The 25,780-nt window shown below is 36.3% G+C and overlaps 1 protein-coding gene and 1 long non-coding RNA gene across 2 annotated transcripts; both read right to left on the bottom strand.

The window, feature by feature from the left end:
* LOC110271064 lies at positions 6,521 to 24,484 on the bottom strand. The gene is made up of 3 exons (XR_002361123.1): positions 24,154 to 24,484; positions 23,993 to 24,067; positions 6,521 to 6,532 (listed from the first exon to the last, which is right to left on the bottom strand). It is a non-coding gene; the product is annotated as an uncharacterized LOC110271064 (long non-coding RNA).
* LOC107639331 lies at positions 21,145 to 22,331 on the bottom strand. The gene is made up of 3 exons (XM_016342809.2): positions 21,900 to 22,331; positions 21,727 to 21,816; positions 21,145 to 21,516 (listed from the first exon to the last, which is right to left on the bottom strand). Exons 2-3 carry the CDS (start codon positions 21,746 to 21,748, stop codon positions 21,236 to 21,238), a joined length of 303 nt encoding a protein of 100 aa, XP_016198295.1. The 5' UTR covers positions 21,749 to 21,816; positions 21,900 to 22,331; the 3' UTR covers positions 21,145 to 21,235.

Raw genomic sequence — 25,780 nt, 5'->3', positions numbered from 1 at the left:
TTGCAATTTACTTTTCCTTGTTTAATTCCTGCAAATCCAACTCCCAATTTCCTTTACAATTCAAGCCATTTAAATTTCTTGCACTTTAAGATTCTGCAATTTACATTTCTTGCGTTCTAAGTTTCTGCCATTTAGTTTCTTGCTCTTTAAGATTCAGCACTTTAAATTCCAGTTCTCTTTAATTTCATGCAACTCACCCATTTCCTTTACTTTCTATGCAATTTAAATTCTGCAAATCACAAATCTCTCAACCAAATCTTGATTCGCTTGACTAAATCAACCACTATAAAATTGCTCAATCCTTCAATCCCTGTGGGATCGACCTCACTCCCGTGAGTTATTATTACTTGATGCGACCCGGTGCACTTGCCGGTTAAGTTTGGGTGTTTTGGAGAAATTCGTTTTTCCACGAAAATATCCCATCACTTTGTCTTTCTGAATGAACTCTGGTATTACTGTCTTCCTTGCTTGTGAATGATCTTTTTCTATGGCAAGCTGTAAGTGATCAAAGCCATTGCCCGTGGTCATTGATCTCCTCTGCTACAGGTCAAATTCCATTGCTCGTGGTTATTAAATCTGACGGAGGGTGAAGCTCTACCAAATCATTCTCTTGGTGATCCTACTCAAAATGCCACAGACAAGGTCGAATCTTCCGGATCAGAGAACGCTGCTTCTTTGTATTATAGCCTATACCACGGAGACCCTAATCTCCCCGGAAATTGGTTGAACTAGAGTCTCAAGAAGTCCCCAAAGAAGTCGTGTGTTAACCGTCTGAGAGATGTATAAACATAGATGTTGGCTCGTGCTTTCCTTTCAAGTATTCACACGAACCCAAGTAGACACAGGTGTTTATCAGGCACGTTCATCTTAATGTGATGAACAAAGCTAATTTGTCAAATCATCCTATTCACCATGATGAAGATCGAATATACATCTTAGAGATAGATCAAACACAGATCGAAGAAGAAACAGTAATACTTTTATTAATTCATAGGACTCAGCAGGACTCCTCCCCTAAACCTAGGAGATTTAGAAACTCATACTAAAGTAAAATACAAGTGAAAAACGAAATAATACTGAATGGTAGTATGTTGTTCGAATGATTATGTAAAATATACTTTAAATACTAAACAGATGACTAGTAAGGGTAAAATAGTCTATTTATTACTAAAATCCACTTCTGAGGCCCACTTGGTGAGTGTTTAGACTGATCTTTAATGAGATCCATGTGAATTGTTGGGTGTAGAGTGTAGAACGCCAGCTAGGGGGTCCTCTCTAGGCCTTTGGACGATGGGCTCTGCTCTTTCGGCGCTGGACGCTTGGAAAGAAGTTGGCGTTCTGGAAGTCAGCTTTCTATAGCCGTTGAGAACACTCCATTTGAACTTCTATAGCTCCATAAAAGCACTTCTGAGTGCAGGTAGGTCAGATCTGGACAGCATCTGCACTGCTTTCTCTGTCTCTAAATCAGACTTCTGCTCCAGCTCCTCAATTTCAGCTAGAGAATACCTAAAATTGTCCAAAAACACAAAAACTCATAGTAGAATCTAAAAATATGAATTTAATACTAAAACCTATAAAAACTTAATAAAAAATAAACAAAAACTACTAAAAACTATATGAAAATAATGTCAAAAAGTGCATAAAATATCCGCTCATCACAACACCACAGCTTTATACACCACACACAACACAAACACATACATACAAAGCACTCAATTGAGTGCTCACTTGGGCGCTCATTCAGAGAGCGCCCAACACAAGCACACGCATACACTAACACATTAACACCCACACTACACACTCACCTTACTCACACATGCAGCACACTACACACTGGCGATCTCCTCAGCGCTTGTTCCAGCACTCGCCAGGAGAGCACAACACATACATCACACTTGATATGATCATGGCACCACGGCCACGCTCACTTGGGCGCTGGTGCAGGGAGCGCTTTTGATGACTAAAGCCTAGAAGCACAAGGAACCAGAACTCTCTTCTATTGCTCACAAATCAAGCGAGCACAATGGGCAATCCATGACGGAATTGAGACTTGTGCGTATGAACAACCCCTGATGCGTATGCACAAGTGGTGGAAAAGGCAAAAGAGCGTACGCACAGCCCCTGGCTTGTACGCACCCTAAGTGGCACTCACTTTTTATGCTCAATCTCCAGCGTCAGATTTAAGCGCCAGAATGGAAACTACAAAGGCCCAAGTACTGATGCACGAAAACTTGTATCGCTACAAATTTTCCCTCGGCAAGTATACCGAATTGTTGTCAAGTAAAAACTCATAATAGAGTGAGGTCGAATCCCACAAGGATTGATTGGTTGAGGAACTTTAATTAGAGGAGTGTTCTAGTTGAACTAAGAAGATTTGAATTTGGAATTGCAGAAAATTAGGTAGAAAAAGTAAATAGCAAGAAATGTAAATGACAGAAAGTAAATGGCTAAATATAAATGGTAGAAAGTAAATTGCAAGGAAAACAAATGGGAATGGGGTGATTAAGCATAAAAGTAAATAACAGAAAGTAAATGATGACATGTCATCATGTCATATTTTTCTATACTTATTCATACAAGAAATTGATGAATTGTGCTTAAACATTGAATGCTTTTGTACTTAAATGTTATATTTTTTTGATCTTTTAATTTTATAAATCTTGTAGGAAATAAGAAGAAAAAGAAGTAAAGAAGCACAAAATAAACTAAAAAGGAGAAAAAAAGAGCTTTGGGGCACACTTTGAAGTTGGAGCACACTTTGGAGCCTTAAGCCACGCTTTTAAAAGCGTGACCCATGACCAAATCAAAAGGAAGCTTGACAACCAGCACTCAAAGCTCGGTTCATGGCAAGATCAGAGCTTTATCGTGATGCAAATTCACCATGGAAGCAAGAATTTTCACTAAGTTAAGCATGGGCGCTCACAGCATGACCATATCTCCTTTAAAGGGCCATAACTTGAGCTACAGATGTCTAATTGATGTGCTTTTAGTGGCATTGGAAAGCTGACATTCAGAGCTTTCTAACGATATATGGCAATTCATATTTGGCACAAAATTAAGGCACAAGTGTAAGGCATCTTTAAGGACTAAAAACAAGCAAAAATAAACCAAAGTGCAACCACCAAGATTCGAAGGGGGAGACACAAGGAAACCAAGGAAGTAGCGCTCACTTGGAGAGCTTAGAGCTCACTTGGAAAGCTTTATCAGGCTCCCACACAAGAAAATGCAAAGGAAAATGTTTGCTAGTGAAGCCACAAGGATTTGAACCAGGGAGCTTGAGAAGCGCTACCCTTTAGTTATTCTCTAAAATTGAAGCTGAAATGCCTCCACCAAGGCTTGAACCTGGAGCCTCACTCTTGAAGCATCAAGGCTGCGCTCTTGGGGAGAGCTGAGCGCTATATTGACATAGCCAGGGAGCATTGTTACGTGCAACAAAGCAAGGCCAAGGCCCAGGGAGAGCTGCGCTCACTCCACCAACCGAGCTTAACCTTGGGAGTGCACCATAATCCAAAAAATTCAACCAAAAATCATTTTAATTTAATCCTTCAACAATTTAAAAAGCCCATGGACATCACTTAGAGGCACAAGACACAGAGAAGCTAGATTAGGAATTTTATTTTGTAATTTGTTTTTAATTTCATTTTCATTTTCATTTTATAGAAAGCCTATATAAGGCATCATTTTCATTTTTGTAAAGGAGGCTGGCTCCATTAGGGAGCAAGTAGAATAGAGAGCTCTCTTCTCTTTGCTTTTACTTATGAAATTCTACTTTCTATTTTGGAATTTTGGATTGAGATTTGAAGGAATTCTGTTTCAAATCTTGATTTGAAATGTCTTTGTTCTTCTTCTGCATAATCTTAGTGAATTGAAAATTTAATATGAGTTTCCTTTACTGCTTTCATCTTTTTCTCTTTCACAAATTGTTCTCTGTTGGATCAAGGAATGGATTGAGATCTAGACTTGTTTTCTAGTCTCATTGATCCCTTGAGATCTTGAATTTCTCCTTTAGATTTCATAATTGAGCTAAATTTAAATTCTGTTTTATTTCTTCTGCAAGTTTCCCTTTCTGAAATTTCACAATTCAATTTACATTGAGCATTGAATTTAATCTTCTGTTCTCGTTGCTTTCTATTTCCATTACTTCCAATTTACTTTCATGCAATTTAAATCCTCCTGTTCCTCTGCATTCTACATTTGATGTTTGCCGTGAGCTTGATTTACATTTCATGCAAATTTACATTTCCTGTAATTGCTCTAAGTTATTGATTTACTGCTTTCATTTAACTTTTTAGCACCTAACCCTCTTTACATTTGATGCAATTTATATTTCTTGTCATTTAAGATTCTGTCAATTTACATTTCTTGCTATTTAAGTTTCAATGCAATTTACTTTCTGCACTTTATCATTCCTGCAAATTTACTTTCTGTTGCTTCAATTTCACTTCAATTCACACCAATGTTAGCTTGACTAAACTAATCACCCACTAAAGTTGCTTGATCCATCAATCCCTATGGGATCGACCTCAGTCTAAGTGAGTTTTACTACTTGATGCGACCCGGTACACTTGCCGGTGAGTTTTAGGTGTTGGGAATCCGTTTCCAACCCATCAAGTTTTTGGCGCCGTTGCCGGGGATTGATTTAGATCAACAATGATTAAGTGGGTGAGAAGTCTAGATCAAGTATTTTCTTTATTTTTGCTTTTTGTTTTAAATTGAAACCAAGGTGTTTGAAGTTTTGCCTCACTAAGAAATTCTCATCTCTGATATGAGTAATTTCAATTTTCCTTGGTGTTATGTTTTCTAAAATTCAAATGGAGTTCAACTCATCTTATGATCAAACAAATTTTATGGGATATTACCCACCATCACCAATCTCTAATGGTGGCTGGGAATATCACCAAGAAAATAAAAATTTTGAGCACTCCAATCCATAGAGGTTTGCTTCAGAGACACAGGATGAGCAAGAGAATCATAGGGGATATTTCTCACCACCATAAAATGATTCAAGTCATTATTCTAATGGTGGCAGGGAGTATTACCAAGAAATTACAAATTCTGAGCAGTCAATTCACATTAGAGATTGTCCAACCTCACCTCCCATTTTTACATTTGAAAACTCTTCATCACCTCATACAAAATCCATCCCAAGACTTACAACCAACACAAACTTCCACGCACCAAAGACTCTCAAAGCTTGAGTCCATTTTTAACAGATATGTGGAGGAGACAAAGAAATCCTGGAAAGAACAAGAAAACTTTCTCAAAAAATTGGAAGTGCTGGTAGCTCAATTGTTGAGTGCAAAGAAGAAAGAGGAAGGGCAAGATGAGGAAGCCTCTGTGTCAAGTGAAATTTCAATAGGGAAGGAGGTTGTGGAGGTGTTTGAACCTGTGGCTCCATATTCACAGAATCTAATTGAGGTGATAGAGGAACATGAAACTTCACTTCCAAAAGACTTAATGGAAGATCATGTAAAATAAGGGGAGGAAGCCAAGCAAGAGAAGTCACAATCAATTAAAGCAGAAAAGTGCATAGGGGAAGGGCTCATTGAACCACCAACTTAGAAGGCCCTGGATGAAGATAAAACTCCAACAATCACACAACCACTAAGTCTTGAATCCAAAGAAGTGAAGGCAACTAACAAGAGCACCAATTCTATCCCTGATCCAGCAAGCAAGCTCAATCAAGCCATTTACAAAAGGAAGCTTGCTGAGGAGAGGCCAAGACAAGGGACAGTAGCTGAATCTTCTCCCCCCTTAAGGTCATTCCTCTTGACAAACTGGAAGAAGAGGAAGAAAGTGAACAACATGTCAACCGTAGGTATAATTTCCCTTCTCTGCTTTGTTTTCTTTCTTTGCTTTATTTAAATTCAACAAATTGGCATATGGTTACATTCTAAGTTTGGTGTTGCCTTGCAACAAATTGTTTTCAATCATTTTGGATGATTGCATCAAATCAAAAATGAAAGTGTCATACTAAGATTCTAAGTTTGGTGTGCCACTTATTTTCTATGCAATATATTCAAGCAACACTACTTGTGTGCATAATCATAATGCCTCTGCAGTTTTATTTTTCTCTTTTGATTTAACACTTTTTCATTCTACTTGCTTTAGTCATTTTTCTGTTTTTAAATGCTTTCCTTTAGTTTGCTTATTAACTGTCTTTGTTAGTACACCACCAAGAGATCCTTATTCATGACAGATTCTTGGCTTGGTAATTGTACTTAACAAATAACAGTTTCATTTGCTTAGTCTTATTTCAAATAAATTGACATAGGATTGCATTCTAAGTTTGGTATTGCTATGCAACAAAATTTGGTTCCATTTCTTACAAGATACTTGCATTAATTCCAAGTGAAAGTGTCACACTAAGTTTGGTGTGCCACTTATCTTTTATGCAATGTATTGTGCACACCTTCTTATCTATGCAATCATAATGTCTCTATCCTTTGTGCCTTGATTGTTATCTTCAATTCTGCTTGCTTGAAACACATGTACTGCTAACGTTTCATTGTGTAAGACATTCATGATCCATCTTAGCCCCATAGCCATTGTTCTAATTGTTGCTTGAGGATGAGCAAGCATTCTGAGTTTGGCAAGGGAAAGGGAAGAATAAGAGGAAAATGACAAAAATAGAGAAGATGGACTACAAGGTTGTAAAGTTCATTTTTCTCTCATTTGTTTCCAGCACTTTAAATTGCATGATTGTCTTTATCTTCTCTGTATGCATGTGTGGTATGAATAAGCATAGCCTGAATTTTGATTTGCAACATGTTGCTGTGACATTATGACTACCAACTTGAGTTTTGTGAATTAAAAAGCAAAAAAAAAAGCATCATGATCATAAACAAACAAGGCATTAAAGAAGAACATATCATGTGCATACAAGTTTTGGAAAGCTAGTATGATTAATTGGTGCTCAATTGCATTGGATTTTATTTAATTGAAGTTTTCATCTAGGACATTTTGTGAAATCTTTTGAAATCATGAAAACTTTGAAGGAAGTAAATGCAAATAAAGCAAGAAAGAAAAAGGGAAAGAATGAGAAAGCTGAAGGCTTTGAGTACCAATGACAATTTCATTGTTAAGTACTTGTGGTGTTTATATATCAAGTAAAATGCTTGAAAACAAAACACTTAGAGAAGTCAAGGCTAGGCTCAAGTGCAAAAACACTCCCTCAAAGCTCAAGGCTCTGAGGAAGAAATATAAGGAAAAGATTTCATAAAATGAGCTAGATAGAAGCATCAATCATTTACATTTCTTTTGTGATTGTAGCATGCATAGAAAACTAGCCTACCATGAACATTGAGTTGTTGTTCTTCTTACCTTGGATTGTCAATCTTTATTGCATGATTCTTTTCTTGCTTGGGGATAAGTAAGGTTTAAGTTTGGTGTTGTGATGACATGTCATCATGTCATGTTTTTCTATGCTTTTTTATACAAGAAATTGATGAATTATGCTTAAATATTGAATACTTTTGTACTTAAATGTTATATTTCTTTGATCTTTTAATTTTATAAATCTTGTAGGAAATAAGAAGAAAAAGAAGCAAAGAAGCACAAAATAAGCTAAAAAGGAGAAAAAAAGAGCTTTGGGGCACACTTTGAAGTTGGAGCACATTTTGGAGCCTTAAGCCACGCTTTTAAAAGCGTAGCCCATGACCAAATCAAGGAAGCTTGACAACCAGCACTCAAAGCTCGGTTCATGGCAAGAGCAGAGCTTTATTGTGATGCAAATTCACCTTGGAAGCAAGAATTTTCACTAAGTTAAGCTTGGGCGCTCACAGCATGACTATGCCTCCTTTAAAGGGCCATAACTTGAGCTACAAACTTCCAATTGATGTGCTTCTAGTTGCGTTGGAAAGCTGACATTCAGAGCTTTCCAACGATATATGGAAATCCATATTTGGCACAAAATTGAGGCACAAGTGAAAGGCATCTTTAAGGACCAAAAACAAGTAAAAATAAACCAAAGTGCAACCACCAAGATTCGAAGGGGGAGACACAAGGAAACCAAGGAAGTAGCGCTCACTTGGAGAGCTTAGAGCTCACTTGGAGAGCTTTATCGGTATCCCACACAAGAAAATGCAAAGGAAAATGTTTGCTAGTGAAGCCAAAAGGATTTGAACCAGGGAGCTTGACGAGCGCTACCCTCTAGTTATTCTCCAAAATTGAAGCTCAAATGCCTCCACCAAGGCTTGAACCTGGAGCCTCACTCTTGAAGCATCAAGGCTGTGCTCTTGGGGAGAGCTGAGTGCTACATTGACACAGCGAGGGAGCATTGTTGCATGCAACAAAGCAAGGCCAAGGCCCAGGGAGAGCTGCGCTCACTCCACCAACCGAGCTTAACCCTGGGAGTGCACCATAATCCAAAAAATTCAACCAAAAATCATTTTAATTCAATCCTTCACCAATTTAAAAAGCCCATGGACATCACTTAGAGGCACAAGACACAGAGAAGCTAGATTAGGAATTTTATTTTGTAATTTATTTTTAATTTTATTTTTATTTTCATTTTGTAGAAAGCCTATATAAGGCATCATTTTTATTTTTGTAAAGGAGGCTAGCTCCATTAGGAAGCAAGTAGAATAGAGATCTCTCTTCTTTTTACTTTTACTTCTGAAATTTTACTTTCTGTTTTGGAATTTTGGATTGATATTTAAAGGAATTCTTTTTCAAATCTTGATTTGAAATCTCTTTGTTCTTCTTTTGCATAATCTTAGTGAATTGAAAATTTAATCTGAGTTTCCTTTACTGCTTTCATCTTCTTCTCTTTTGCAAATTGTTCTCTGTTGGATCAAGGAAGGGATTAAGATCTAGACTTGTTTTCTAGTCTCATTGATCCCCTGAGATCTTGAATTTCTCCTTTAGATTTCACGATTGAGCTAAATTTAAATTATGTTTTAGTTCTTCTGCAAGTTTCCCTTTCTGAAATTTCACAATTCAATTTACATTGAGCATTGAATTTAATCTTCTGTTCTCGTTGCTTTCTATTTCCATTGCTTCCAATTTACTTTCATGCAATTTAAATCCTCCTGTTCCTCTGCATTCTACATTTGATGTTTACTATGAGCTTGATTTACATTTCCTGCAAATTTACATTTCCTGCAATTGCTCTATGTTACTGATTTACTACTTTCATTTAACTTTTCAGCACCCAACCCTCTTTACATTTGATGCAATTTACATTTCTTGTCATTTAAGATTCTGTCAATTTACATTTCTTGCTCTTTAAGTTTCAATGCAATTTACTTTTTGCACTTTATAATTCCTGAAAATTTACTTTCTGTTGCTTCAATTTCACTTCAATTCACACCAATGTTAGCTTGACTAAACTAATCACCCACTAAAGTTGCTTGATCCATCAATCTTTGTGGGATCGACCTCACTCTAAGTGAGTTTTACTACTTGATGCGACCCGGTACACTTGCCGGTGAGTTTTAGGTGTTGGAAATCCGTTTCCAACCCATTAGAAAAGAGAATGGGAAGATTAGAGATGGGGAGTTCATTGGGCTCAGGAGATATTGTATTCTCCATATCAAGTTTTTTCTCATCTCTTCCTCAATCCATGCAACTCATTTATCTCTTGGAAATCTTAGGTGATTGAATCCAAGTTCCTTGGCAATTCAATCTCTCTAAGCTTGAACAATTGCCCAATTCTTTGATCTAATTGCTCATAGGAAGAGATGAAGTATGGTCATTGATTATACCACATGTATTTCCAAATCAAAGTATTAGTAGGATTACATGTCACTATATCCATTCAACCCCCAATCCGGTCCAACATGAGAAAGCATTTCTAGCATGATTTCCTTATTCCTTTTACAAGGCTCAAAGGAAATCCAAGTATGAGTAACTTCTTTCCCAAGACAACTACTCAATTGAATGAAGATCGAAAGCTTTCAAGTAAATCAAAGAGAAAGGAAAGAAGAAGAGAATAAAAATTATAATTGATCCATTGAATTACAATAGAGCTCCCTAATCCAATGAAAAGGGGTTTAGTTGTTCATAGCTCTGGGAATGGAAATTGAAATTAAAAAGTACATTGCAAGTAAACTAAAATTGCAGAGAAAGTAAAAATGGTGCAGAGTTACAATGCTCCTAGTGTCTCGGTGTGTCAGCCCCCTTCTAACTTAAACTCTAAGCTATTTATACACTTTCTTCATTCGGTATTCAAGTACTTGGACTGGGCCCTTCGGCCTCTGTTGAAGCTAGTTGGGAGTGGCCTTTAGTGACGTTGATGAGGATGTTTGAAAGTTAACATTCATACCCTGCATGGGTGCTATTTTGCATTGAAGTTGGAGTTGACGTTGGAGTTCACGTTGGGGTTCAACGTTTGAGCAAGAACGTTGGGTCAAACTTTGCAAAATAAGGCTGGAACATTTTCCATTAAGTTTGACCCAACGTTGGACTCAACGTTGGACCCAATGTTGGTGCATCAACGTTGCTCACCCACGCGTGCGCGTCGCCCACGCGTACGCATCACAACAGCGTTTTGCGCGTGTGCGTCGCTCATGCGTGTGTGCAACTGGTTAAAATACCCATCCACGTGTACGTGTGGCCCACACGTACGCATCACTGCACATTTTTCCAACTCCAAAACTTGAAGATTGTTGAGCACGTTGGAGGTAACATTGGAGCACCAACGTTCCCTCCAACATTGGCACCTTCTTCCCTCAACGTTGCACCATGAGTTTATAGTTTGAAGCATAGTTGGAGTCCAACTTTGGCTCCAACTATGGTTTCTTGAATTGAGTAGTTTGAGGCATAGTTGGAAGCCAACTTTGGCTCCAACTATGCACCTTCCTCATGGCCAACGTTTGAGGTAGCGTTTGAGGTCCAACTTTGGGCTCAAATGTTGCCTTCTTGCTTAGTAGTTTGAGGCATAGTTGGAGTCCAACCTTGGCTCTAACTATGGTCTCTTGAATTGAGTAGTTTAAGGCATAGTTGGAGGCTAACTTTGGGTCCAACTATGCACCTTTCTTGGCTAATATTTGAGGCAAAGTTGGAGGCCAACTTTGGCTCCAACTTTGCACCTCTTGAGCATGAACGTTTGAGGTAACGTTGGAGGCCAACTTTGGCTCCAACGTTGGCCTCTCCTTCTCTTCATCAACATTCGAGGCAACGTTAGTGAGCCAACCTTGGCCACCAACGTTGCTTCCTTTTGCTCCTTTTCATGGCTCTTTTGTTGCTTGTTTGCTCTCCCTTTCTCAGCTTCCTTGCCACCTATCATCAATCAAACACTTGCATCAAAGTTTGCTATAATCACAAGATATTTGCATCATTCAATCATCAGGCAAAATTTGCACAAAATCTTATGAAAAGCACATAAACAACCAAGTTTAATTGAATCAAGGGATGCATGAAATTCCTACCTAAATACTTACTTATAGCTCAAGAAAGTGCATAAAACCTAATGAAAACAAATGAAAAAGGCTTGTGAAACTAGCCTAAGATGCCTTGGCATCACAACACAAACTTAAATCTTGCTTGTCCCCAAGCAAGCACTAAAACATGAGAAAGATGAATGAGAACAGAGAGGGATATGAGTCCTTATTGGAAAGCAATTAAACTTGGTTCATGGGGTTTCATGCAGGATATATTTGCAGCTCAACTTTTATTAGTTTCCAGGTGTGAGATGTCCCTCTAAGTTCCAACTAAGTTGCTACTATGAACCTTGTTATTTATTGATCCTTGGTGTTTGCTCTCTAAAATTTAACATATAATATTGTTTTGACACTTAAAAAAAATCCAAAATAATACTTTTTTAATATTCTTTAAATAATTTAATAAATATTGTTTATAAAAAAATAAATTTAAAACAAATGTTAGGTTTTGTTTCATTCAGTTCCTCTAAAATTTAATATATAATATTACTTTAAAACTTTAAAATAAATATCCAAAAAGTTAATCAGAGCCCAATAGAAGAATTCCCAATTCCCGCTCATTCCTCCACGCAATTTATCATCTTCGCACCCCTCTAACAGCAAGCCATAACCCCCACCAGCATAACCCATCAGTCACCATCTTCCTTCCCTATACTAGGAAGCCCCAACCCACCGCCGAAGAAAGCCGTTCGTGGTGCGCTATTGCTCCGTCTCTGCCTCTGTCCTCGCCGCGAACGTGGGTCACGTTTGCCCTTCTCCTCGCCACAAACGTTGGTTATGTCTGCCCCTCTCCTCTTCCCGAAATGCGTGGCCATTGCTGGTTGTCTCTTGGCCGTCGTTGCTAAAGCCGCTCCTCATATAATCACGTTGCGTCATGGTTTGCCCCTGTCGTGGTTGCTCTGCTTCTGAATTGCGCGTGGTCCTTGCCTCCTCAGCTCGTTGTGGCTCAACCACCGACTTAGGTAACTCAAGTATCTTCTTATTAATAAATTGCTTCGATCTTATATATTACTTCGATCTTACATTCTCTTTTCTTTCACTGTTAACTACTATTTGATTGAAAGCAATATTATGTGATTCATGAATAATAATAATAATATATACATAGAGGAACTTAGAAGCAGGGCATGGAGAAAGCGTGTTCTCTTTTGTTAATAGAATCTATCTATGTCAATGTTTTTAATTAGAAAATAACCCACTTCTCTAATCTAGATTTGGAACAATACTAGTACAGGTGAGAAGAGGGGATTTTCCCAAGTTGACTCACGGTTACTGCTGGTGAAGGTGTTCATGGATGGCTCCCTCTGTTCATGGATGACTCCCTCTTAAAGCTGATTCTTTCAATAGTTAAATAAGGTACTTTTTCAATTAGATTTTGGGGTTTTTAGAAACTGTTTATGTAAGTAAGGTATTGCTTTTAGGTTTATAAATGATATAAACTAAGTTAAAAAACTTTTTTCTTTTTTAATATGGTTGACTAGGACAAAATTTATAGTGATTTTCTAATAGCTTGTTTGAAATTAAGAAATAAGAACTTGTGATTTATGATCAAGAAATTAAAATAAATCCTATATTTTAAATACTAAATTCTAAGTTTCTAATTCAAAACTCTTAACGGTTTAAAAAGTGATGAAGATTGAAAAGATAATTTTACAATAAAAATATGTTAACTAATCTTAGATTTTTCCGAGGAGGAAAACAAGTTACAACACCATTATTGCACCTAAAGAAAAAAAACATAATACTATAAGTACAACAAAATGTATATAAGTTGTGCTTTTTAAAACTTTGTAAAAAAATTTAACTGGGAAAAAACTTAAGAAAAAAAGAGCACATTGAGTTATATAATTAAAAGGCAAAACAAGCTGGGGAAAAACATTAAAAACCTACTATACATTAAACAGTTGCTATTCTCTTTGCCTCAAAGCTCAAATCTCTTTACTAGCTTGTAGTCTTTAATTATCTTCACACTCATAACAAATATGCTATTCATTTCAATAAATTCAAGCAAATTGTTTAGAATAAGTATAGGAGAATTAACTTTTTAATCTGCATGTCTAAGACCATGTGTAACTATAAAATTGCATATTTAATTATAACATATTAAATTCAATTAGTATATATATGGTTAGGAATCATATTCATATTTTAGTACCAAATTTAGTACTAGTCATTTCCTTCACCGACCCAAAACCTTCTTATCTAATTTATAATATGCTCCGGTTATTTCTTTTTTCCTCACAGTTTATGCAACGTTATTAGTTTTTTTAAGAAATCTAAAGTATTTCAGCTATATTAATTAATGATTATACAAAGAAAATGTCTATGGATTGTAATTTTGAATTTCTATGTTAACTTTTATTAATGACAAATATTAATAATGCCAAACTAGCTTTGGTTTTCAAAACATGGCACAATTAGCTTTTTAATTTGATGTTTTCTATTATTTTTATTTTTTTTTTGTTTTTTCCACTTAATTATTAAGGTATCCATGTCGTAGCTCAAAAGTACTAATTTGAGCACTTTCTAGGTAACGACAAATCACAAGCTGTTGAGAATTGCACTGTATTAAGCATTCAACTACACTACTCTTTGTAGCTGCCACCATCTTAGAAATTAAACTATACTACAGGTAAATAATTTAACATGTTATCTCTTTAATTTTTTTTGAAAATTTAATTATTAAGAACATTTAGTTATTGATTGATTGATTAAGCTTCTTTGTATACTTTATTTGATACAAATTGTTAATTTCATGATTGCTTGAGATGTTTCTTTTAAACATTAGTGGTTGACTTCTAGGAATCCTTTAAAATTAATATGCTCTTGATTGAAAAAATCACTTATCGTTTGTCTAAAGTCCATGTCCGTAAATTTTATTTTAGTCGACAAAGTAATAGACAAAGAGTGACTAGTTTTCTTTAAATTAACATAGGCACATCTGCAAGCTGAAAATAAAAAGTCTAAAGAATCGGCAATTAGAGCTTTCCAATCCATATTTGGGAAAGAGAAGGCAGGGCGAGTGTGATGTCACGGAAGAGTTACCACACCAACTTTGTTGAAGAAAAATGAAGAAATTGCCACCCTTAAGCAGTAACATGCAGCTGAGAAAGCAACATTAGAGGGTAAGGTTGATGTGATGCAAAAAGAAGTAGATGAACTAAAGTCTCTTGTTAAGATAATGCTGCAACAAAAAAGCTCAGGAGTGGACCTTGAGATGTTAGCTGCTCAACTAGAAAGCACTTCAGGCAGTCCGAACAATAATGCTAATAAGGATGTATTATTTGTTGTAAAACTTGCTATAAGTGATCATATTTTAAATAATGGTTGATTTATGTTGAACTTGATTCAATTGTTTTCTGTATCCAAGTAGAAGAATGTTTTATATACCTCTATCTTCTCTCTCAAATATTTTCTTAGTAAACATTATTAGTATTAGAAATGTGTAGTTTTATATTTCATTTACTATTTTTTGTTTTGTTCACAGGAAAATCATGTTGAAGGGGAAATCGAACTTAATTAAGGTCACAAATTTTGAAGTGCAAATGTTAGAGAGTAAAAGTCATGATCTTGTGGACATGATGATGATAAACCTACTTGCTACTTAGCTTTTTCAACTCTCTTTTGTTATTTATTTTTTGCAAAATTAGATGATATAGTTCGAGGTTGTTATGATTTAGGTTAGTATTATGGTATTTTGAAAAATGATGATGATACAATTAGAAGTAATTATGAATTAGTCTAGTATTATGGTATTTTGCAATGATGATGTAATGTGAGATTGTGGATTTTACATAATACTTTATATATCATATTTGATGGTAAATGTTCAATTAGTTTTTTTTAGTAATTTGATTCAAATAGTTATGATCATTTATTGACACTAAATTAAAAAAAATAATTGGAACTAATTTCACTACATGAGAAAATTATTGTAAATAAAGAATTAAATAATTACAAAAACCGTTGTCAAAAGTTACAAAAGACAATGGTGTTAAAACCGTTGCCAAAGGCAGACACACAATGACAATGGTATTAAAACCGTTGCAAAAAAAACGAAGGCAACAACTTAAAACCATTGTCTTTGTGAACAACAAAACAACAGCAGTTTAAAACCGTTGCCTATTCAGTTATGGTATTAAACGTTGACTTTATAAAAGACAACGGTTCTAAACCGTTGTCTATACAGTAACGGTTCAAAACTGTTCCTTAAAAATGATTGTCAAAACCGTTGTCTATACCAGTAACTATGGCAACGGTTTTTTTTGTTTCCGTTGCCTTAGGTAAAAAACCGTTGCCTTTGAGTATTGGCAACGGCTGCATATACCACAGGTCAAAAATTGTTACTGAACCATTGCCTAAAGTTTTAGGAATGGTTTTCTGATTTATTGCAACAATTTTCGACCGTTGCGAAAATCCTTATTTGTTGTAGTGAACCAAGTTCATACTATAGAAGACATTCTACCCTTTTGTTTTTATTGGTGAGCTTGCTAAACAATCAAACATATACCACTACTTATCCTTATTCTATTTCCTACCAACTTGGACATTCACACTTCCTGTTTCAAAACAATTTCTTTTATTCAATTGAAAGTAAAAGGGGACAAGACATACATTCAAGCAAAGTGAAAGTGAATTAGACACCTAGACTAGCAAACTTATAACAAGATTAAAGAAAATAAACACAAGAAATTCACACGACTTAAACTAAAAACTAACTAATCGGTAGGGGTACATTCAGCCTTCCAAATTAAACATTTCAAAGTAGAAACAGTTAAGTAACAACACAACCTCTTGGAGTCCATTTGTTTCCTCTCTGTCATCACCATCTTTGGCATTTGTGTCCTTCTTTATCTCCTTAGCTGATGGTGTGTATTCCGTCCAAGAGATTGAATGTCTTCCTGTAAAGTTATTGGAAGTTGCTTGTTCCCCAAGCACTTGAGAAATGGTTAATCATGCATGGATGCTTGTGATTTTCTGAACATAAGTTGGTGTGGAAACACCAAACTTAGTCCCTTGCCTACTTCTATATGTAGCAAAGTAAATACATGCAGGAAACTTCAAGTGCTTTAAGAAAATAAACTATGAACTAAAAATTAAACCACTGTTAAGTAGTTTCTCTGATTGTTTGGAACTAGTGATTGGTTATGCTGAGGGATGCAATGTGTTCTTAATGAAATCTATGGTGGAACACCAAACTTAGAATCACACATTCACCATTGAATTGTTTTAGTGTGCAACACCAAACTTAGCCCCTTGTAATACAGAGAGATCTACTTAACTCTTTTATTGAAACAAGCTTAAAAAAAAGAGAGAGTTTCCTCTGGTTGGGTTGCCTCCCAACAAGTGCTTCTTTAACGTCATTAGCTTGACGGTGGGGAGGAAGATAATCATAATGCCTCAAGTCCTCTCCTCTTGCAGTGAATCTGTCTCCACTTCCTTCCTTGAGGATCTCTACATGCTCCAATGAGAGGACTTTATTGATTGTGTACACCTAAGGTAATTGAGATGCTATCACAGGAAAATGAGGTGGTATTAATGGGTGGTGAATCGATATCACTCTGTCCCCTGGAGAAAAATCTTCAGTGGGATTTTTTTGTTCCTCCAACCTCATGGCATTTTCTTCCTTCCTTCTTCTCGTGGTGCCTTATTCCTTGTGATTTCCTTGTCAGGAGGGATCTTGTTGCTTGTCTCATGTGAGGGTTATGACCCTAGCTCCTCCTTAATTTCTTCAGTCTGCAACACCAGCTTTACTTCTTCCTTCTCTTTTAGGCATGACCTTGGATGCTCTGGGGGTGATTCATTAGGTGCTTCTTTCAGGTTTGTATCTCCAGAATCAACCTTCATGCATTCCTTTTCTTGATCTAGATCATGTGAGGGCTTGAAGATATGAAAGGTGAGTTGTTCATCATGTATTCTCAATATCAACTCTCCTTGCTCAACATCAATGAGTGTTCTGGCTGTGACCAAGAATGGTCTCCTTAAGATGATTGGATGAAGATAGCTTTCTTCTATCTCAAGAACAACAAAATATGCAGGGAGGAAGTAACTCCCTACCTTCACCAGTACATTTCCAACCACTCCTAGTGCTTGTTTCTGGGTCTTGTCCACCAATTGGATGATTACATCTGTGGATTTTAACTCATTGATTTGCAACTTCTTCATGAGAGACAGAGGCATTACATTTATGCTTGCTCCCAGATCACAAAACCCTCTATCAATTATTGTGTCCCCTATAGCACAACAGATGTGAAAACTCCCTGGATCCTTCTTCTTTATAGGCAAGTCTTTCTGGATAAGGGCACTACATTCCTTATTCATCACTACTGTTTGTCCCTCCTTCAAGGTACTCTTCTTGGTTAGCAACTCCTTCGTGCATTTAATGTATATAGGCATCTGTTGGAGGGCTTCAATGAAGGGAATGTTGACATGAAGAGACTTGAATATATCCAGAAATCTAGAGTATGTCCTCTCTTTCTCACCACCCCTGAGTCTCTGAGGAAATGGTGCTTTTGGCACATAAGGTTTTAGGACTTCTTTCTCCATCGGCTCTTTCCATTGTTCACGGTTGGTTCCTTGTTCTACTCCTTCCAACTTATCCTTCATAATCCCTTGGTTGTGCTCTGTTGGATTGCTGATTCCTTCTTCCGAAGGCTCCTCACTTCTTAGAGTAATTGCCTTGCACTCTTCCCACCTTAAATTCCTTGTTTTCCCTCTAGGATTCTTCTCAGTGTCACTTGGAAAGCTGTTAGTGGGTTTAGGGATTTATTGAGAAAGGAATCCTACTTGGGATTCAAGGTTCTTGATAGCATCTCCTTGGTTCTTCATATTAGTCCTCACTTCATCCTTGAATATTTTCTTTTCTTGAAACTCCTTGCAAAGATCTCCAATCATGGCCTTAATCCGAGATAATCTATCCTCAGATGGTGATGATATGTTGGAGTTTGGGGGTTGAGTATGGCTGTTTTGTGTTTGATAGGAAGGCTGGAATGAAGTGTTTTGTGGGGCTTAATATGGTTTTTGGTTGGGCTGTTGGTAGGTGGAGTTATTGTAATGGTTGGAGTTGTGTGGTCTATGATCTTGGTTCTAGGTTTGCTGGTTTCCCCACCCAAAGTTTGGTTGGTTCTTCCAACCAGGATTGTAGGTTTTGAAGTGTGGATCATAGGGTTGTCTTGATGAGTTTCCAATATAATTGGCTTGTTCCCAATCACCTCCTTCCTCTGCATTGAGCTCTTCTTGGACTGGTGGTTGAGTATTGATTGCTGCAACTTGATTTCTCTCCATCTACTTGGTGAGGTCAGCCAATTGCTTAGTGATCAACTTGTTCTGAGCTAGTATTGTATCCATGTGATTTAGCTCCAACACTCCTCTATTCTTGCTCCGATCTGAGGCATAGAAATATTCATTATTAGCCACTATTTCAATGACATCAATGGCTTCCTCTATTATCTTTTTCTTATTGAGAGAGCCTTCTGAAGAGTGATCTAGAGCCTTCTTTGAATCATATGATAATCCTTCATAGAAAATATGCAGTTGGACCCGTTCATTGAACATGTCTGGAGGGCATTTTCTTGTCAACTCCTTGTATCTCTCCCATGCTTCATAGAGAGTTTTACCATCTTATTGCCTGAATGTTTGGACCTCAGCCCTCAACCTATTGACTCTTTGAGGAGGGTAGAATCTTGCCAAGAACTTGTTCACCACATCCTCCCAAGTAGTAAGGCTTTCTTTAGGAAATGACTCTAGCCACTTAGATGCCTTGTCCCTAAGAGAGAATGGGAAAAAAAGCAATATATAGGTGTCAGGATGAACACCATTGGCCTTCACAATATCACATATTCTCAGGAAGGTGGTTAGATGTTGGTTGGAGTCTTCTTGGGCACTTCCTCCAAAGGAACAATTGTTTTGAACCAGCGTGATGAGCTGTGGTTTTAGCTCAAAGTTGTTGGCATGAATGGTTGGCTTTAGAATGCTGCTTCCACAATTCCCAGGATTGGGATTAATGTAGGAGCCTAGCACTCTCCTCTCTTTCCCAACATGATTACCAGTACCTTATCCAGCATGGTTGTGAACCTCTTCCTCCATAGCAATGTCTAGATCTTCTTCCAACTCTTCTTCTCCAACTACTCCCTTACCTCTTGCTTCCCTCCTTAATATGAAGAAGGTCCTCTCAGTTTCACTTATCAAAAGAGGTTGAAGCTCTTCTTCTACCTGTCATACACTTAGCAAAACAAATAGCATATAGCAAGTGGAAAGTTCACTGTTAATAAAAATTGTGGTTAGAGCAATTAATCAAACAGTTAGTGGAGTTAGTGGATTAGTTGAGCTGGGAAGTAAATAAACAAAGAAAAATAAATAAAATTGCAAAAATAATAGTAAACAACTGGAATTGAAATTAACTAACAAAAGAAAAGAAAAATGTTCAATCTAGTTATCCTCCAATTTAATCATTGTCAATGCAAAATCAATCCCCGGCAACGGCGCCATAAACTTGATGCACGAAAACTTGTATCGCTACAAATTTTCCCTCGACAAGTATACCAAATTGTCATCAAGTAAAAACTCGTAATAGAGTGAGGTCGAATCCCACAGGGATTGATTGGTTGAGCAACTTTAATTAGAGGAGTGTTCTAGTTGAACTAAGCATATTTGAATTTGGAATTGCAGAAAATTAAATGGTGGGAAAAGTAAATAGTAAGAAATGTAAATGACGGAAAGTAAATGACTGAATATAAATGGCAGAAAATAAATTGCAAGGAAAATAAAGGGGAATGGGGTGATTAAGCATAAAAGTAAATAACAGAAAGTAAAGAGAATGGGAAGATCAGAGATGGGGAGTTCATAGGGCTCAGGAGATATTGTATTCTCTGGATCAAGTTTGTTCTCTTCTCTTCCTCAATCCATGTAACTCATTGATCTCTTGGCAATCTTAGGTGATTGAATCCCAGTTCCTTGGCAATTCAATCTCTCTAAGCTTGAACAATTCCCTAATTCCTTGATCTAATTGCTCATGGGAAGAGATGAAGTATGGTCACTGATTATACCACATGTATTTCCAAATCAAAGTATTGGTAGGATTACATGTCACTATATCCATCCAACCCCCAATCCGGTCCAACATGAGAAAGCATTTCTAGCATGATTTCCTTATTCCTTTTCCAAGGCTCAAACGAATCCAAGTATGAGTAGCTTCTTTTCCAAGACAACTACTCACACAACTAGAAAATGGATTAATACAGACAGATTTACAGACAGATTTAGTCCTTATTACAGACGGATTTTAGGTTACCGATGGATTTTGTCTCTCTGTAAAAGCCCCGTTGGAAATTATTTACCGACGGATTTTTTTTCCGTCAGAAAATTACCGACGGATTTTCCCTCTGTAAATTCTTCATCCATTTCCCGAAGGCGACGAACTTTCCGACGGATTTTCTATCTGTAATTACAGACGGATTTTCAGACGGATTTTCCGTCTGTAATTACAGACGGATTTTCCAGATTTTCCGACAGATTTTCCGTCTGTAATTTGAACTTTAGAAAATTATCTCACTCTGATTACAGACAGAAAATCCGTCTGTAAATCTGTCAGTAAGGTAAAATATAATTTTTTTTATTTTTCCAATTACCAAATAAACTTGTTTTCATACAAAATAAATATAAATTTAATACAATTTTTTATCTAATTTGTATTTGAATATTTATAATATTTTAAAAAATAAACAAATTCATCGTATTATCAAACTAAAAGAAAAATACTATAAACAAGCAAGTCAATATAATTCAAAACATAAACAAAGTGTATTGATCATCAACTATAATTCCTAGTATATTGTTCAACCATACTAAAACTATCAGCTATAGTCTTCAGTGTCATCTGCATCTTCATTATCATCATAGTCCTCATCCGAAGACATTGAGGGTGGCGGTGGCCGTAGTAGTGGAACTACACTAAAACTACTTGACGCTCTAACCTCCTCATTCCATCTCTTCTGTTTCAGCTTTTCCTTCTTGGCCTTTCCAATTGCCCGTTCCAACTTTTCTAACTTCTTGGGAAAGATTGTTTGGGTGCAGATGGTGTTTTGCGTGTGAGCTTTGGCTGCTTTGTATCCTTTGATTTCCTCATCAATCAATTCTATGCATGAAAAAGTTGTTTAATTATTTCTAAGCATTTGTTTGAACCTTAATGGGTCTGATAAGCTATTTTTCATGATAATGTATTGGTCAACTGCTGGGAATTCAAAATTGAAACAATTTGGTGTGTTAGATGCCAAGGTATGATTAGTCATTTCAACTTACTGTTGTTGGTAGAATTCTGCTCAGTAAATACTTTTAAAATGCTTACCAATGCTTTCAAACGGTCCCATATGCTGAGACCATATAGTGCTTCAACTAGTGACTCCTGAAATTCGAAGGCATTTTCTGCTACAGGATACTAAGGCAAAGAAGAAGCGCGTGTCATTATGTAGCAAAGTGTGATAACATGTAAATGTATTATCAAAGGTTTCCCAGGCTGACCTGAATAGGCTTAGGTATCACGGTTTTTATGTATGGCCACCATCTATCTTCAACAACAGCTTTTACAAGGCAGCATGCTCGCAAACCTTCTGCACCACCAAATCGTCCAAATCCACTGTGTTTGACACCCCCAAATGGGAGGGACTGAAAAATCAGAATGCATTTTTACTTCAGTAGAAACTTAAGAGAGGTAACCTAGATTGAGATAGGAATATATTCTAGCAGATTTTGCCAAAAAGAACTGCATAATATAGAAAGCTGAATAAAGAAACAACTCTTGTAATATTTATATTTATTTCTGCTTGGCAATAAGATGTGATATAGCAAAGTAGATATTAAAGTAAATCAGAAACAGTAAAGAGTTGTGTTTTCTTGTCCTTCCTATTGTGAAGAATAAATCAGAGGCTGGTTCCATCACCTAATTGGTAGAGTCCACCATTTTAAAACTTTTGTCCAACTTTCTAATCAGAAAGCTATTATTCAATTGCATAAATCATATATATTATATTATATTGTGGCTATATATATTTCCAAGAATCCTAATTGAGACTACAGAACACATAAATTCAAATGCCTGATTACCTCCAAATCCTGGAATGATTCCAAGTGTCAGCTCTGGCAGTCCAAGTTGACTTCCTGGAGCAGCAATACGGCGTGGCATCCCTACAACATATCAAGATGTCACACTTCACACAATAATTAAGACGAATCGACAATAATGCCTGTCTAAATGCAAACAGCATGCTTCTCATTCTCAAGTCCAAAGACTAACCAGGCCAAGCTCTCAGCCACCTCCAAGAGTGAGCCCTTGTACTGCCGCAACAACAGGCTTCTTCGAATCTACGGTAATCAAGAACGCTTATTAATAATATTGCAATGATCACACTTACATAAAATAAAAATTGAAGCAGTTTCTACTTTCAGGTTGGCATAAAGATAAGTTGACCAACAGTTCCACAGAGACATAAGGAAGAATTGAAGCATCACCTATTAATAAAGAAAGAAGAAAACTCAGTGCGTTAGCTTTAATTTTTAATTTTGTATCTAAGTTTATCAGTATAATCATAACTCACCAGTTTGGTGAACCTTCTGCATAACACTGATGTTAAACCCACCAGAAAATCTTCCACCTTTGCTTGATCATAACATGAACAAAAAATCAAAACACTTTGCAAATGTCTTAGCTATTACAATCAAATGATCACACTGCTGCATGATGCAAAGCAACTACCAAGAACAAATCTCTAATAATAAATTAAAAAAATAGAAGAATTACCAGTCAAAACTATAGCTTTGATATCATTCCTTTTAGCTACCTCCTGAAATCTCTCTTTCAACCCCATAATGACTGATTGAAACAGAACATAAACAGAAGAATAAAACATCACACATCACATAAAATTCAAAATGAAATACATAAATAAGTAACAGTAACAAGAAAGGAAATTAACTTTCCAGAAAAATCTTGGTGTGTGTTTTCAATAGAGCATTCTAAAATTTTGAAGAATTTAAAATGATATGTAACTAAATTGCCATAATTCAGTTACATGTAATTTTGGCAACACCTTTGTTGAAAACCTTCAACCTTTTAAATTATAATTAAAAAAAATGTGTACAAAGGTATGACAATTTTCTATTTTTGTATATTAACCGACGAAACCCAATAGATTTATAAATTATAATTAAAAAAATGTATACAAAGGTATGACAATTAATAATTAAAAAACTGAATTTTTAGGGAACAAAAAAAAGGGGCCACAAAGCACAAAAATGAAAGCAGTTAAGTTGTCATGTCACGTTTTAATTTTCTCTTGAAAGATATAAATAATTTAAAATAGATTTCAATAATGCAACATGCAAGAATGTAAGACATTGTTAATAACTAACTCGTAGATATGCCTTTTTGTCCCTCACTATGGATGCTCTTGTTAACAAAATTGAGCTAAAAGGCTTACACACAATGCATCAAGAATCAAAATCAAGTAGGAATATAAAGAGAACCACGTGAGGGACATTATAGGTTGTGCTTGTCTTTTAGGAGCCAAAAAGAAAAACAATAATAATAATAATAAAAGGTTATTATATATATATACATACACTTCATGATAATATGCTCCACTTGAGAGAAATTTATAACACCCTTTTCACCTAAGGCCTTTGTGAGTTCTCTGCAAAATAAATGAATATAGATAATAATTAAAAAAAGAATAAAAGGATGATGAAGATCAGAAGATAGAGATATGAATATACATACAAGAGTGTGGAGTCTCTAATGGATCCATTGAGATGAGCATGCAACTCCACCTTTGGCATTGACACCCACCACTCCATGTTCTTGTTTGTTAATTACTGAATCTCACAGCAAGAACAAGAATGGAGAGAATAATAAGTGAAAGTGCAGAAACAGATGGAGTAATATGTATATTAAAACAGAGGGCTAACACTATATATATTTATAGAAAAGCATCAGTACTAACAGCTAACACCCACTACTAATAAACTCTTGTAACTAAGTTGCTCTTCTTAACATCGTTTACCTTGCTTCAATTTGACCATACTAGCATCAACATTTTAACCACTCATTGACACCCATTTACTGGTTGCAATTTGACCATAATAGCATCACAAACAGGTATACTCCAGTTGCTCTTCTTAACATCGTTTACCTAGCTGCGAGTATATGAATTTTCATAATATAATAACTGCTTAAGTTGTAAAACATCTCTACCCACCTCGTACTTTTGTCTGTCCATTCATCATCTGCATCTGCTTCATCACTAGAACCCCAGCGAGGAAAAAATCATCTTCCTCAGATCCAAAAGGCCATCATCCACACTGCCAGTCTCTGTTATTCAAAAGGCTAGCTACACATGAAACACAATTTTATTCAACCACAAGATGAAATAGCTACAACACTCATTTCATAACTACAACACTCAATAATATATTCAAAAGCAAATACTTATCAAGGTAAGGCTATTCAAGAAACTTGTTCAGCCAATCAATCTTCAGCAAAAACATGGAAACAAGAAACATTGCATCAATAAAAACCTAAACCCCAAAAAATTCAACCAAAATGAAACTAGTCAATGCATTCAGAACCTTGATTTCACAAACAAATTTATAAGAACACAAAATAAAGAACTGTAACTGTTACAAGTTCTTATCATAGAATAGGAAATAGAATTAGACTTAGCGATGGAACATAGGATAATATAATTAGAGTTAGCGATGGAATTGAATGAAAGAAAACAGCGATGAAAGAGAAAGGAGATTAGGGTTACCTGCACAGCTGAGGCAAGATTGAAGAGAAAAACGCAGCAATACACGGAGAAGAGCAAGCACTAGTGGCGAGATCGAAGAAAGAAACGCACATTAGGGTTCGAAAGGGAGCGACGCGAGCAAGGCCGATGGAAGGGGTGCGATAGAGAAGAACCAGGAAGGGGTACGACAGAGCCTCGGTGCGATGGAAATTCAGTGCAACGGAAGTTCGGTGTGACGGCGGTGCAAGGCTGATAGCGCCGCCGATGGAGCATTTAGATGGGTTGAAAGTGGAGGCGCAGAAGTGTGGTGTGAAATGAAGAAGAGAACGAGATATCCAAACCTTTATTTCAAGGTTTTCGACAGAAAATTTTAAATTACAGACGGATTTTCCGTCTGTAATAATTTAATAAATGCAGTGTTCTTGTTCATTCAATTATAGACAGATTTTCCGTCTGTAACTACTTTCTACAAAAGAAAATTAATTTTTCTGACGGAATTATCGGCGGATTTTTTTTTCCGTCTGTAATTTATGTTAATTCATTTTTTTATTTTCCGACAAAAAATTCCTCTGAAATTCCGTCTGTATTTCCGTGGGATAAAATCCATCGGAAATATCC

Source organism: Arachis ipaensis, chromosome B04, assembly GCF_000816755.2.
Source record: "Arachis ipaensis cultivar K30076 chromosome B04, Araip1.1, whole genome shotgun sequence".
Taxonomy (NCBI): domain Eukaryota; kingdom Viridiplantae; phylum Streptophyta; class Magnoliopsida; order Fabales; family Fabaceae; genus Arachis; species Arachis ipaensis.
This window is presented reverse-complemented; position numbering and strand designations above follow the sequence as displayed.

Excerpts from the sequence above, each read along its gene's own strand:
- LOC107639331 (XM_016342809.2), bottom strand. The coding sequence starts at position 21,748 with ATGGGACCGTTTGAAAGCATTG. Across the intron at positions 21,517-21,726 it reads GGGACCGTTTGAAAGCATTG|AATTGATTGATGAGGAAATC; the intron begins GTAAGCATTTTA and ends TTTCATGCATAG.